General features: G+C 40.6%; 1 protein-coding gene across 4 annotated transcripts in view; it reads right to left on the bottom strand.

Annotated features, from left to right (window-relative positions):
* Cntln (centlein) overlaps positions 1-13500 on the bottom strand; it is a 284691-nt gene extending 271191 nt beyond the window's left edge. For 3 of the 4 annotated variants that reach the window (XR_009585147.1, XM_060365803.1, XM_060365800.1), the window contains exons 1-2: positions 13044-13499; positions 7822-7910 (exon numbers count right to left, since the gene is read on the bottom strand). Coding sequence is in view for 3 of the 4 variants with exons in the window: in XM_060365803.1 (XP_060221786.1) it covers positions 7822-7910; positions 13044-13406 (452 nt within the window). In the remaining variant the exon portion in view is untranslated. Of the gene's footprint in view, positions 1-7821; positions 7911-13043 lie in introns of all 4 variants that reach the window. The other variant, XM_060365802.1, reaches the window with a different exon arrangement.
* Between the last annotated feature and the right edge of the window lie 864 nt (positions 13501-14364).

Genomic DNA, 14364 nt, shown 5'->3' with positions numbered 1-14364 from the left:
GAACCATGATGGAATGATGCCCCTGGCTCACTCACTGGCTCATGCTCAGCTACCTTTCTTGCATAGCTCACACCTACCTACCTAATTGTGGTGCCACTCACAGTGGAATAGAGACTAGACCCTCCTACATCAATCATTTGTACAGATAATCTCTCACAGAAATGACCACAGGCCAGTAGGATCTTGGCAATTCCTCCACTGATGTTGGTTGTTCCCAGATAACGCTCAGTTGTCTCAAGTAACAATAAAAACTAACCAGCACAACCTACAATTAATAAGAAATTATATTCTACTAGCACATAAGAAAAATATAATATATATATTATTTGATGTTTATGTCATATTACTATTAAGGAAATCAAAAGTTGAACTTTTAACGATGTAATAAACTTCTACTCAAAATAGAATTAATAATATTGTATGTCTCTATCTAGAAATCAAAAACATAATTATAATAATATGAATATCCTTTTCATAATGCTTATCAAATTCCACCACAAATTTTTCATTTCTAAAAATGTCTTCCACCTAGACAGCATTAATAACTAAATATAGAACTTTCTTTCTCCTACTTCTGGCAGTATCTGACAGATGACATTCAGTTAATAATTTTCAATATTATTTATTGTTTAATATTGTTTAATATATGGCCATGTGTGTACTTACAAACAGCTATAAATTTTCTCCTGATATCCAGTAAGTTAAACTCAAATTTTCCACTGACTACTTCCAACCCGAATTTTACAATTTACCCCCTTTGGTGTCTTACATCTTGCTTTGCTTCAAAGCAGAGATGCAAAACAGACCAATTTTGAAAAAGAAGTCAGTGTGATGTTCACAGCTGAGACAGAGCCAAGATAAAGGATTTAGAAGTTAAGGACACAGAAGAATTACTAGGTTTGAGTGACACTGCAAAGGAGAAAGGGACTGAACTTGGGGATTGATTTTCTGTTAGAAATAAGGCTAAAAGGTATCAAAGATTACCCTCAAGATGTGAAATTTAGAGAGAAGGAAGATGGCATATCTGTGGCAGTGAGAAAGTTAGGTAATAAAGTAACTCCAAAGGAAAAGCCAGTTAAGCTCTACACACAATATACTAGGTTTGAATGGCTCCACAGCAGACGGATTAGAAATGCCAAAGGCAATGGATATACAAAGATGTAAGAAAAAGTCCACGGCAGATAGTATAACATGGATCTCAGACCTAACGTGTATAAAGTAAAATAAATGCAAGCCAAACTATTCCAAGACACAGGGTTGTTTTTTGTTTGTTTGTTTGTTGTTGTTTTTTTTTATCTTTCAGATAAGCAAAATAACAAAAGTGTGAAAGTAATGCTATATCCAGGATGTGGCACACACAAGAGCCTTCTTATGTTGCTGGTAGAAGTTATATGTGCTGAAAGGGGTGAGTATGTGCGTGTGTGTATGTGCTTAGCAAATGTTTTTAAAACCTACTCTGTAAAGAAGAGCTACCACAGTATTTGCCTAATAGTATGTACGTGACAGGATCTGCAAACTGCAATGAGCTACTCACTGCTGAGTTACTTCCTCAGCCTGCATAACTCATGATTATAATTGTCTGTAGTTTTTGGTCTAGTGCTTAGGTCATCTACTACTGAATCAAAACCCACCCAAAATTTAACAGTTTAAAACAACAAACATCAAGTGATAACCTTTGGACATGCGTTGTAAAAAGTCCCTTAAGAGGCTGGAGAGATGGCTTGGTGGTTGCGAGCACTGGCTGCTCTTTCAGAGGACCCAGGTTCAGTTCCCAGCACTCATACAGCAGCTTACAACAGTCTGTACCTCCAGTTCCAGGGGATCTGACACTGCTATACATACAGACAAAATACCAATTCACAGAAAATAACAAAATAAATAAATTATTTTAAAAAAAGAAAAAGTTCTTCAAATTTGCTTCCTAGTGAAATTGGTGAAACTTAAAACACATAAAATATAATCACATACAGCTTCTAGAAAGAGTCCTGGGGAAAACAAGTAAAAAAGCATCTATTTATAAAAATTAAATAAAAAAATGAAAAGAAGGAACTGTGTGGTATCTGCACCAAGACAGTTCCCTTCCTACACCATTCCAGCTCAGCGTCATGAAGAACACACTGAAGGAAGCTGCAAGCCAAGAATAGTGTCCCTTTCTTCCCAGGAGGAAGTGTCCATATTCTTCTTCCTGCTCTAGCTAACTCTTACTGAGGCCAAGTCCAGGCATGCTGCAGCCGAGAAGTAGGAACTCCACTCTTCTGCTCATCTGTATCTCATGGCACAGTACCTCTGCTTTTCAAGAAGAAAAGGAAGATGAGGAGGAGGATGGTGAAGCAAGAAAAAGAGAGTGTCGGGAAGGAGTTGGAGGGTAGGGAATAGACATTATGTTAATACACGGCAAGCACGTATGAAATTACTAATAAAAATCTTTTTAAGAAACAAAGATAATGCAAAAAACAAAAGTTTAAAATTATAATCAGAAAGACTAAAAAGTTGTTCATTAAAGATTACTTTAAAAATTAAAAAATCAAATATGTAATTTTAGAAGTAAAAATTTTATTTATAAAATTGAAAAATTCAAATAAAATTCAGTATGTTAGTTCAGCTGAGGCCCTATTCAGAGAAAAAAATGATAATAAAGATTGATTGACAGTGGGCCACATGAGGGAGTGTATTCAAGGGCCCTAGTCCCTGTTAAACCAAGGGGCATGCTGAAGGTGCTTCTCTGTCCTGATTGATACATTAGGTCATTTCCTCTACTGCGCATGTCTCTTCTCATGATGTATCTAATTTTAAGCATATATCACACAGATTAAGTTACAGGCTCCAGATGCAATCTGAGTTGATGAACCATCAAAGCGATGATGGTGAGAGATTTCCCCTAAAAGATGTATCTTTGGGGATTAAACCATTACAATGTCAGGATCGGAGCCAGGGTCGAAGTGGAGTTCACTTCTGTGGAGCTTCCCTGGTTCCTTAGTAAATGGAAATGTCTTGCCAGAGGGCTAGGAATGCCTTCACATATGCAATCTCAGCTCCCTTTTTTGTGTCTTTTGCAGGAAAGATGTAGCTAAAAGATGGTATTATATATAATCATGGTCATTTGGGGACCAACTCTCTCTATAGTTCAATTTTTATTAGGGCCAGCTAATGTTAAAGTACAATATAATGTCACAAACTTTTATTAATGATTGAGGCGATACTGAAGAAGAGAGTCTAGCAGAACAGCAAGGGTAGTTTCCCATGACAATCTTCAATGAAGAGGGGGAAATGGCGAGGAAGTGAGAAAATGGAGAACTTTTGGCCTGCTACTCCAAAAAGGACCTCCCTTAAAGACAGAAGAACAGGGCATATATTCCCAGGGTGTCTCTTTATGGAATCCCTCCTCAAAAGAGTGAATGTCTTTATGCTCAGCTTAGATGGACATAATGCATTATCACGTTTGCTTCCTTAGAGTTAGGGATAAGCTCCTATGGTGAGGTTAACTACTGAATGAGAAGTTGAGGGGATTATGGGAACTAGGCATAGTTGTAAGAGTCATATCTTACTATAATCATTATAATCCAGTCTTGGCAAGCCAAGAAATGTCATCCCCTAAGGAAAGTGACAATTTCCTCAGGGTCTGGGTAGATCCATTAGATGTTTTATCAATATGATACAATTAGGAGGAGATTCTTCCTAGATCAGTTTATATTGTGGAAAGGCCTATATTCTAGACTGAAAAGGACTAGAGAGTAGTGAGGAGAATTTTTGGTAGTATGATAGAAAAGATTGTATTTTCTCACTTCTGGTGGTCAGAGTCAGAGTCACTTCCAGCTGTTTGGCTCTTATCAAAGAACTGGAAATCACTGCTGGCGTTTGTAATGCACTTGGCAGCCCACATCCTTCACTTGCACGTAGTACACACACTCACACTCTGACATCGAAGGATGTCAGAGCCTCTCAAACTTCACCTGCATGTGGCTACCTATGCTGTCATATCTGAACAATAACACAAACAGAACTCCAACCAACATGCCTAATAGCAATCAAATTTAGACATTTTCAATGAATCAAGTACAAACAGATGGGTCATCAATCTGACAAAAACTGGTTTTAGGTTCAGGTACAGTAAGGCCAACTGTGTTGTTCAAGTGAACCCTTAGAGACAATCCCTTATTCACTATTTACCATATCATGCCTATACACAGTTGAGTGTGCACTTGATTAAAATCAGAGGTAACTGGAAAGGAACACGTACAGTGGGAAAATGAATATGTGACTTAATTTGTTGTTCAAAATAAAGAACTTTCCTATGTTCTTCTAAATTCCACTGGGACCACCAAAAGTACTCTCATTTGTGGTGCCTTCTGTTGGTCTTGATAGCATAGCCCTCTATAGTTTATACTATCACTTGGCTACAAATAAAATTACCTGTTTGTTTTACAAATCTATATGAGCACTTACTCAGTTCCTTCAATAAGAGACCAAGAAACTGGCAACACCCAACCTGGGCCCTAACCATACTTTACAAGAAAAAGCACGAAGAAGGACAACTATAAATTCCAGGACAGTGGAGCACTATCCAGGAAAACCAAAACTTAGATATCAACATACCCAAACAGAGCACAATTTGTATAATTAATGGTAAATAAGTAGCTGTTGTCAAATGATAGATTAACTTTCTGCATTCTATTTGACTTCGTCATTTAGAACATTTCCTCTTTGGAGGATCCAGGTTGTGGGCAGAGCAAGCACTTATAAATGAATGTAAATATACTAGCTGGTTCGTTAAAAAATATTTACATAGTCATAACATTAGAAACTGCACTAACAGGTGTCCAATTTTAAAAATCAACTCAAAATTTAAGACATTTCGCAGAGGAATCTATGAACTACACCATCAGGATTATCTGGAAAGTTATTTTTTAGATTCTTCGATCCCACCCTATAGATTTGACACACTGTGTATGTCTGTCTACAAGAATAGCATTTTAAACATTTTTTACATATATGTTGAGTGATGTTAGTCTTAGTTGTTGTCTTAGCTACAGATTCCATTGCTGTGAAGAGACACCATCACCATGGCAACTCTTATAAAGGAAAACATTTATTGGGGCTTTCCTATAGTTCAGAGGTTTAGTCCATTATTGTCATGGCAGAAAGCATGGTGTCACACAGGCAGACCTGGTGCTAGAGAAGGAGCTGAGAGTCCTACATCTTGGTCTACAGGCATCAAAAAGAGCCTCTGTGCCACACTAGTTGTAGCTAGAGCACATATGACCTCAAAGCTTGCTTCCACAGTGACATACTTACTTCAATAAGGCCACACCTCCTAATAGTGTTACTCCTTATGGCCAAGCATTCAAACATATGACTCTATGACGGCCATACGTATTCAAGCCACTACTGTTGTATTAGTCAGGATTCTCTAAAAAAAATGGAAATGATAGAATGTATGCATAATAAATGATAATTTATTTGACTGGCTTACACAATATGGCCAAAGTAATTGTATACCATGTGTATCACACCAGAGAAGCTAAGAAACCAGTAGTTGTTCAATCCATGACGATGGATCCTTCAGCAGTCCCTTACTAAAGGCCTGGAGGATTCCTAGAGAGCTTCTGATCTTCAGTCCACATTGGAAACCCAAAACGCAAAGGAATCAGCAGTAGCAGCAACAGGTTCCACGTATGTGCCAGCAAGAGTGAATGCAAGTAGGCGAAAGCAAAGCTTTTCTTTCTCCATGTCCTTTTTTTCTGGTATTTCACCAAGAGATGACACCCACATATAGGGTTGGTCTTCCCACTTAAAATAATATGATCCAGAAATACCTCAGAGAACACCCAGCTCCAGATCCAACCAAGCTGACAATGCAAACTAGCCATCACAGTTGTCAACCTGACTTGATCTGGAACTGACTAGGAGATAAGCCTCTAGACAAGACCACAGGGCTATTTCCAGCAGGATAAAGTCAGTAGAAAAGATTTTCCCCCAGCCTGGACAGTACCTCATAAATATAAAGAGGTCCCATAGAAACTGCTGCTTCTGTCTGCTCAGCTTTACTCCTTGCTCATCAGGGTATCTACTCTGTTGCTGCTATTACTCCTGCCATTTTACACTGATATGGGAAGCTAGCTTCTTTACCCTTCCACTATAGACTGATGACAAGGAACCTTCCAAGAATCCTCCAGGCCTTCAGTATCACCCTAGGATGAAGAGGCATCCAGCCTCCTACCAGCTTCTCAGCCTCTCTAGTGGGTAAACATTGTTGGATTACCCTGCCCATATTGTGTAAACCAATCTAATAAATGCTTTTTAACATATACTTATTTTATTAGTTCTGTTCCTCTAGAGAACTCTAATTATACACAAATTATATACACTACATTTTGAAAATCACAGCTATTAAGCAATAACGTCCAAAAACCTTATTATACATCTTAACAACAAAAAGCTTTTGAGCTTGAGCACACACTGCCAATATATATTTATTTAAAAATGTGTTCACATATGTATTTTCTACAAATACACATATTAGTATCTTAAAAGTATAAAGTAGAAATTATAAAGGTTGAAAAAATAGCCTAGCTGATATTTCAGTATTTCCTTCTGCTCAACCAAAATGCAATTAAAATTTGAGGATAGCATTTTAAGTTGGAAAAAGAAGAATGAAGAATAAAATCACAGAAATGTCAATTCAATAGCCAAGAATTTCCTAGAAGGCTTACACTGTTTCAGATTAAAAATAGAAATTGAAAACATTTAATCTCAATCTTAATACTGAAGAAGCAACCAGAGAGCTTTAACAAAAGACATAATTCTGAAAAAGGAAAGTGTGATTGATAAATTGGACATACAAGCAACATGAGAAAAGGCCAATTACAGTATTTTAGGAGTCTACGGTGATCAAGGATGGTCAATTTTGGCATAGTATGGCATAGATCACAGATTTTAACATGAAAAAGAACAGATAAGGTTAGAATAATACCAGGGCTAGCGACTCTGAAGAATACAGCTGAAGTAATCAAAAGTGATACACAGGTTACAGGAGCTTGATTCCAGCAAAGAGATGAGGAAATGAAAGGATATCCATATGTTTAGCTTCTCATTTAGGAACCATAATGAAATCCATTTAATAGGAAAGCAAGTGTGTTAATCACTGTGTTAAATATCAGGGGACTACTGCATACTAAATGTGTGGTGAGGAGTACCAGCATCACTCCAGTGTTTCTAATGACCACAGAGAGGCTCCATAATCCACAGTTAAATGACTGAGCATCCCTACAGGGCAATATTGAAGAATAAATGGAAACTCTCAACTTACTCCAGAACACTTCCCCTACTCTGGCAAAGTCATCTCAGGCTTTCAAGTACATGTTGCAATTACGTAATGAGGAAAACTGAGTCAGTCTAGGAAGTTCTCTATCAGGACAGCCTGGCAAGTAAGAAGCCAGACAACAGGCTTCTCCTAAAAATGAGGTATACTTTATACACTCTCTTAAGCCATGTCTAAGCCGCAGTTTTCTCATACCTGCAAACTGATCGGAAGAAGACCCCAGCACTTAGGAGAAGCAGGTGAATGAGGTCATCCACAGCTACATAGCAAAAGCAAGGTCAGCCTGGGCAACACGAGACCACATTTCGTACATGCACATCATATACATGTGAGCAGAACAGAGGATCTATATGTACTTGAGGAATCTGGCATTTCTTGTTATAAACCTAGTAATTACAATGTTGTAATTATGACTGACAGTTTTAAACTTTACACTGAAGACAAACCAATCAAACAAACCCTACACACATAAAAAAAAATATAGTAATAATTTGAACGCTCACCTTTCCACAACCAAACTGACAGTTTGAGTGAGATCTGGATTTGTTGCCTGAAGACGTTTCCACAAAGACCATACAAATTCTTTGTCAGCCTTAAGGAAATAAAAAGTATTTTAGGTGCATTGTTTTGTATTCATAAGAGAATTATATTATGCTAACTTTAAAGATGGAAAACAATCATTTTACCACTATATCTGTTATTATACCAATGAATCCTTTTAAAGTATTGCAGGAAGGGGCTGGAGAGATGGCTCAGTGGTTAAAAGCACTAGCTACTTTTCTAAAGGACATGGGTTCAATGCCCAGCACCCACTGAGTGACTTACAATCATCCATAACTCCATTCCCAGGGGGTTCTGCCCACTTTTTGATTCCTTGGACATTGCACATACATGATACACAGATGTACATGTAGGCAAAATATCCATATACCAAAAGAAAAAACTTTAGACCTTTTAAAAGTGTGGTAGGAAGACCTTCCTCTAACAACTCCTTAAATTGACAGTCTGTACTCTAGTACTGACAGTGCTGCTGTTCACCCTTTGTGGTACAAATGCTGCCATGGAGATTTACCCTAAAAGGTGCCTGCCCTACATCAACTGCTCTCTAGTCCAGCTCCCCGGACCACAAAACTCTATGAAAGAGCTGCATGGCCGCTGCCTCCACTTTCTCACCCCATTCACCCCGCAATGTCCTCCAATAAGATTTCCTCCTTCCCAGGGGAAAGACCTGGGAGCCCTTACCCCCTTCTGAGAAGCTATGGCAAGTCGACGGCTTCCGGAGGAAGGAAAGCCCGTTCTCTTTAAGCGTGTGTCCCCTGGAAGATCACCAACGTTCCAGGGAATGGGCCCACACACAGGCATACATGGACAGCATGAGTTGGACTCAATGTGTTATTTTGAGTGGCAGGGAGAAGCATGGGGTAAGGAGGTTGAGTAGATTTAGGAGAAGTTAAGGGAGGAGTGGGACGAATACAATGAAAATGCATTGTATAAAATTCTCAAGAAATTAATAAAAATATTTTTAAATAAAGACAAAAAAATGTCAGCGATTAAAAGAAAGTATTTCTAAAAGACATATCTGATAAAAATACTTATATCCAAAATACACAAAGAATTCTTAAAAATCAGTAGTTAAATAAACAGGGTAATTTAAAAAGAATAAGTTCTAAACAGATGTCTCACCAAAGAAGATTACACATGGAAAATAAATTTCTCTCTATACTAACATGCTAACATTATTTCCAATGATCTTTTAAACTGCCAAACCCAGTAGACAGTTTCAAACTTATTGGACACAGTTATTATTAATTCTGGTTGACAGAAATCACTTTGGAGACCTTTAAATAAAATGACCTAGAGGTTTTGATTAAGAGGTCTCAGATAAGGTCCAAGTATTAGAATTCTTTGAAAGCTCTGAGGTGTACTCAAAGTTAAAAGTCAGTGACCTACATGATCTCATGTAAGAACCATAGTTTTACTAACTAACCTCTCTATATTTCATCTCTTCAGACTTGTATTGCCAATAACCTACGTGGCAATTCCAAATAAATGCTTAAAAGGTACATCTTAAATTTTACTTGTCTGAAATAAAACACTTGATCCACTACCCTCTCATAAACCTGCCCTTCTGCATGTCCGAAATGCATCACCATTTCATTTTCAAATAACGTAGAATTCAGTATCTCTTTTCTCCATACTTTTTAAACACCAGAAGGCCTTATCGCCTTATCTGTAAACTATATCCTTATTCTAACCTTTCTCATGGTAGTCCAAATCAATCCCAATTCTTTTTTATATCTCTACAAGTGGCTCCTATACTTGCAGGTCAAAATTTCAACACATTCCCATTAGATTGGATGAGTAATCCCAACTCTTTACCAAGACTCTAAAACTCCATGTGATCTGACCTCACACACAAGTCTCCAAGATGAGTATCATGTTCCCCTATCCTCAGGCTGACTTCCTTGCTAGGTTTTTGTATAGATTATTCCCACACTTAATTCAAGCCATTACTTCAATGTTCCCTCCTCAAAAGAAGTTGCTGTGTTTATAACAAAACCCACAAGTCTGTTAACCCACTGTCCTATTGTCCTATTCCTATTTCTTTTTTTAAGTGTGTGTGTGTGTGTGTGTGTGTGAGTGAGAGAGAGAGGGAGAGAGAGAGAGAGAGAGAGAGAGAGAAAATGGGACATGCTCTTGCCACAGTGTGTTATGAAAATCAAGGACAACTTTGGGAGTTGGTTCTCTTCCTTCACTGTGGGATCTAAGAGTCAAGCAGCACTCTTGATCACTAAGTCATCTTAACAGCTGTCCAAGCTTTCTATCAATGTAGTAAAGACACCATAACCAAAAGCACCCTTGGAGAGGAAATTATTTGGCTGGCATGTATGAACACAGCCCATCACTAAGGGAAAACAAGGTGTGAATTTAAGCAGGGCAGGAAGCTAGAGGCAGGAACTGAATCGGAGGCCACAGATGAATGCTGCTTACTTGCTTGTGCAGCCTCCTTTCCTATATAACTCAGGAATACCAGCCTAGTGATGGTCCTACTCACGGGGGCTGGGACCTCACACTATCAGTCATTAAACAAGGACAAACTCTATTAGAATGCAGCTTCTCACTATGTGAGGAACCCAACTACAAAATACATTCTCAAGTATTTTTATGTTTGTTAATACCTGACAAGGTTTTAACATAGCTATATACACAATACTTATAAAATATAATTTAGTTCTCTGCTCAAATTTTCCAATTTCTAATACATTATGCTTTCAAAATCTTTATCATTAAATTTGGTAAGTAAGATACATGTGTGTCACTTAAGTGTCCTAAATAATTTTCACCCAAAACTGATTTAAGGTTAGTAAATGTTGGTTGCTACCTCTCCCCAGGCCCCTATCTCTCAACCTAACATCATTTTGTTTCATCTGCTAGTCTACAAAAGGTAATGAATGTGCATAAACACATACTTTCCTGAATTCTGTCACAAACAGGATATAGTCTTGAAAGATGTGATAGAAATTAATTATAGACTGGAAGTAATCACTAAACAAATTAAATAAGGCATTAAAAACATCATGACAATTCTTTGAAAACATCTTAGGAAAATGCTACCTTTAGAAGGGGTTCCTCTGCTCAGTAAACACAAGAGGCTGCTTTTCACTCCATTTAATCTACCTTTCCTTCAGCTGACTATTAAAGGCAGTTTCCTTGCTAACCTGGGGCCACATTAAAAAAAAAAATGTGCTAAACTAGGTAACACAATCGAATGCTCACATGAAGAGAATCATTTGTTTTCTGCCATGTTTCTTTCCTGAGGCGCTCCAAGAACGGTAAGTGGAAACTTCTTCACTGAGCATATATAATAAAATAAATTAAATATTGGAGGAAGGGGGACTAATCTAAGGCCAGCACCACTCATGATCATAGACCCACAGCAAAGCTCTTTTCCCAAAGCTGCATGCCTGAACCTCACAAGGCTGTAAAATTAATCAGAATCTCAGTAATATTTCTAAAAGAAACTTAGAAGAGTTGATGACATTCAGTTAGGGTAAGGAATCTGTCTGCAACTGCATATGCCTACACCTGTTCTACACCTATTTGTGTTCCAAGTAAGTTGAGATACAAGATGAATTCTTAATACGGGTTGCAATTTTTAACAAAATTTTCATAACACTATCTATTCTCTGGCGCTGTGATTTATGAGTGAATGATAAATAGAATTCATATGAAAAATCTTACAGAACTGGGAGTTTATTTTTCCCTACCTAGTCTTCCTGAGAGCGGGAGTATGGTTTGGCTATAATCTTGGTGATGAGGGAAGCCTCATTTCTGGAATTTATTACTGAAATGTTTCAGATCGTCTAGCTTTTAAGATTACCAAATCTCAAGAATTGCCATTCTAAGCTAATTAGGACCGTTTCTGTTTCTTAAATCTGCCTTAAGTATTTCAATCATTTTCCATTCCAGGAATGCCCAAGGTCACAAAGGCCAATGCCATACTGGAAGCCTCGTTTTTGTTTTTGTTTTTTAAGGTTCTAAATATGTGAGTCAAGTAGAGGGACAGTGTAGAAAATGTGGGCAGTGTTTTTAGACTGTTACTTTAACAAAAGCCTTTAGCATGAGAACACACCTACATCTTTAAATTCCCCAAGGGTGAGGGTTACAGCAGAGAAAATGCTTTAGTTCGTTAGTATCCTTTATTTATCCCTTTGCTCTTTTGCCAGCGAATAGAAAAAATAGAAAATGAAGGCGGGGCAGTCAGCTGCTTCCCAATCTATTTAATCAAAGATCTATTCAAGTTAAACAAGAGTCTCTTGTTTGTACAGGAGAGACTTATAAAACGGAGCAAGAGAACCCAACGGTGCTTACTGTAAGAGATGTTCTTTTACTGTTTTATTACTCTAAACTGATCATAGTGCTCGCAAAGCAGTCTCGGCGTTGGCTGTTCCTAATTAGTGTCTCTTAAATATGGCGATTTTTTAAAAATACCTGTAATTAAATGAATGAATTCTCAACATTTTATTTCCTAATCCTAGATAAAGTTTGGGCCAAATCTAAAGAGATGATGCCAAGAAGGCAAAACCAAAACAAACAAACAAAAAACTATTTGAACTGAAGGACAAGCGAGCTCACTTTACCAACTACAAACCCTAAAACTAATCTGAAAAGTAATGTGAATGCAACTGATTTAACAACTGCTTTCCACTGCGGAGCTCACAGGAAAGGATTTGCCACTCATGAGCTATGGGATCACTCCAGGCTAATACAAGGAAAAGGAACATCCTAGGTGTGAAGCTCCCTGGTCCCAGCCCTTCTCAAAACTGTGATTGTGTTTGGAACTTAGGTTTCACAAGATAAGAACAAGGGTACGTGTGGGTTTGAAATTTAAAAACAGTCTACTTCTATCAGTGAATTTTATTTTTGTGACACGGTCCTGTTGATTGCAACTCGTGGACGCACTCCTTCCGCGGGCACTAGGTACCACCAGGCACCATTAGAAGTTGGGCTTTGAGGAAGGCGCCTCTGGAGAGCATCTATCAAAAGGAACCCCTGCTCTGCAGAGGGGCAGAGCCTGCAGGCCAGGCAGTGAGCAGAGCCGGCCTGGGAGCCTGGAGGGCGCGTCCCGGGAGGGCTCGCTAGGAGCCCGAGCCGGGGCGGCAGTGGTGGGCGCGCTGCCCCCGGCCGGGCGATGGACGGGAAGGCCGGCGGCCAGTCCTGATACCTGACACAGGGCCAGCTCCTCCCTGAGGCTGCTCAGCTCTTCCTCCAGCAGCTGCGTCCGAGTCGCATTCGCCTCCACCACGGAGAGGCCCTCCGGCCGCCCGCAATCCGCGGGGGCGCTGGCCACGGGAGCGAGAGCGGCCCCGGGCCGGCCCGGCGCTCGCCGGCCCCCTGCCCCTTCTTCGTCCCTCCAGATTAAGCGGCTCTCATCCGCGACGGCCACCCTCGCGGTGCCCGCCAGACCCGAGGCCTCGCTGCGCACGGCTTGCACCTCGGCTCCGCGCCGCCTGACGCGCGGGGACCGGCGGGCCGGCTGCGGCGCCGGGGGCGGGGGTGGCGGGGTGGACGGCGAGCGCGCCGCCATGGCCGCGGCGCTCAACGGGTCAAGTTCCCGCCCGAAAACTCCACCTTCCCCATCCGGAGACCCGCGGCCGGCCTGCGGCGCTGCGCATGCGCGGAGCCCTTCCCGCCTCGCCCGGCGCTCGCGGGTCCCAGCCCGCCGCCCCGAGCTCCCGAGCGCGGGCAGCCGAAGGCGCGTGCGCGCCGGGTGGGCGGCGGCTCGGCCGGCCAGGGCCCTGCCGGCGCCTGCACTGTGCCGAGTGCGAAGTGCCCGCGCTTCCCGCCCTCCTAAAGCCCCAGCTCCGCTGAGGGCCTCCTTTCCATCCCTCCCCTCAAAGCCTTCCCGACGAGCCCCCAGCCCCCAGCGATCCCGAGCTGTGAATTCCTCCTCCTCCAAGGCGTCTGCCAACTCGTTTTTCACGTTTCATTGACCGCCCTCAAGTGTTAGTTACCCCGCTAATCTCTCCGACGCTGCTGTAAGCTCCTTGAGGATCAGGGAATAGGTTTTAGAGCTAAGTGTTTTCTTCACACCCCTTGGCAACTCCGCGGTACGTGGGGCTGACATCCAGCCGACTGAAGTCAAGGAGACGCGGAAAGCCTTGTGCTGAGCTGGGACTATCGAGCAGGCTTCCCACTTGAATTATGATCCTTCCTACACCCTTTGTCTTTTGTTTTGCAAGAGTCATGGTTTCCTTTGAGTCTTTATGTCAATTTCTTTATCCCTTGGCTGGATATCAGAGCAAGTTTGTCCTACACGGCCCAACAGCTTGGTGTCCTTGGACAGATCTAAAGTCAGCAATAGAGTGATGAAAGAAATGAGACCGGCTTACTTTCTCTTTTAGTCTCGGGCTCTCCTTACTCGCTTTGTTAAAAACTTCAAATGCTCAATAACCTTTCTTTACCCTTACAACATTTCCTCACTGTTGCTAAACTTATTAAAGGCGTCCACACTAATCCTGAGAAAGACAGGATTACCTTTTTTG

This window comes from Meriones unguiculatus, chromosome 12 (assembly GCF_030254825.1).
Source record: "Meriones unguiculatus strain TT.TT164.6M chromosome 12, Bangor_MerUng_6.1, whole genome shotgun sequence".
Taxonomy (NCBI): domain Eukaryota; kingdom Metazoa; phylum Chordata; class Mammalia; order Rodentia; family Muridae; genus Meriones; species Meriones unguiculatus.
This window is presented reverse-complemented; position numbering and strand designations above follow the sequence as displayed.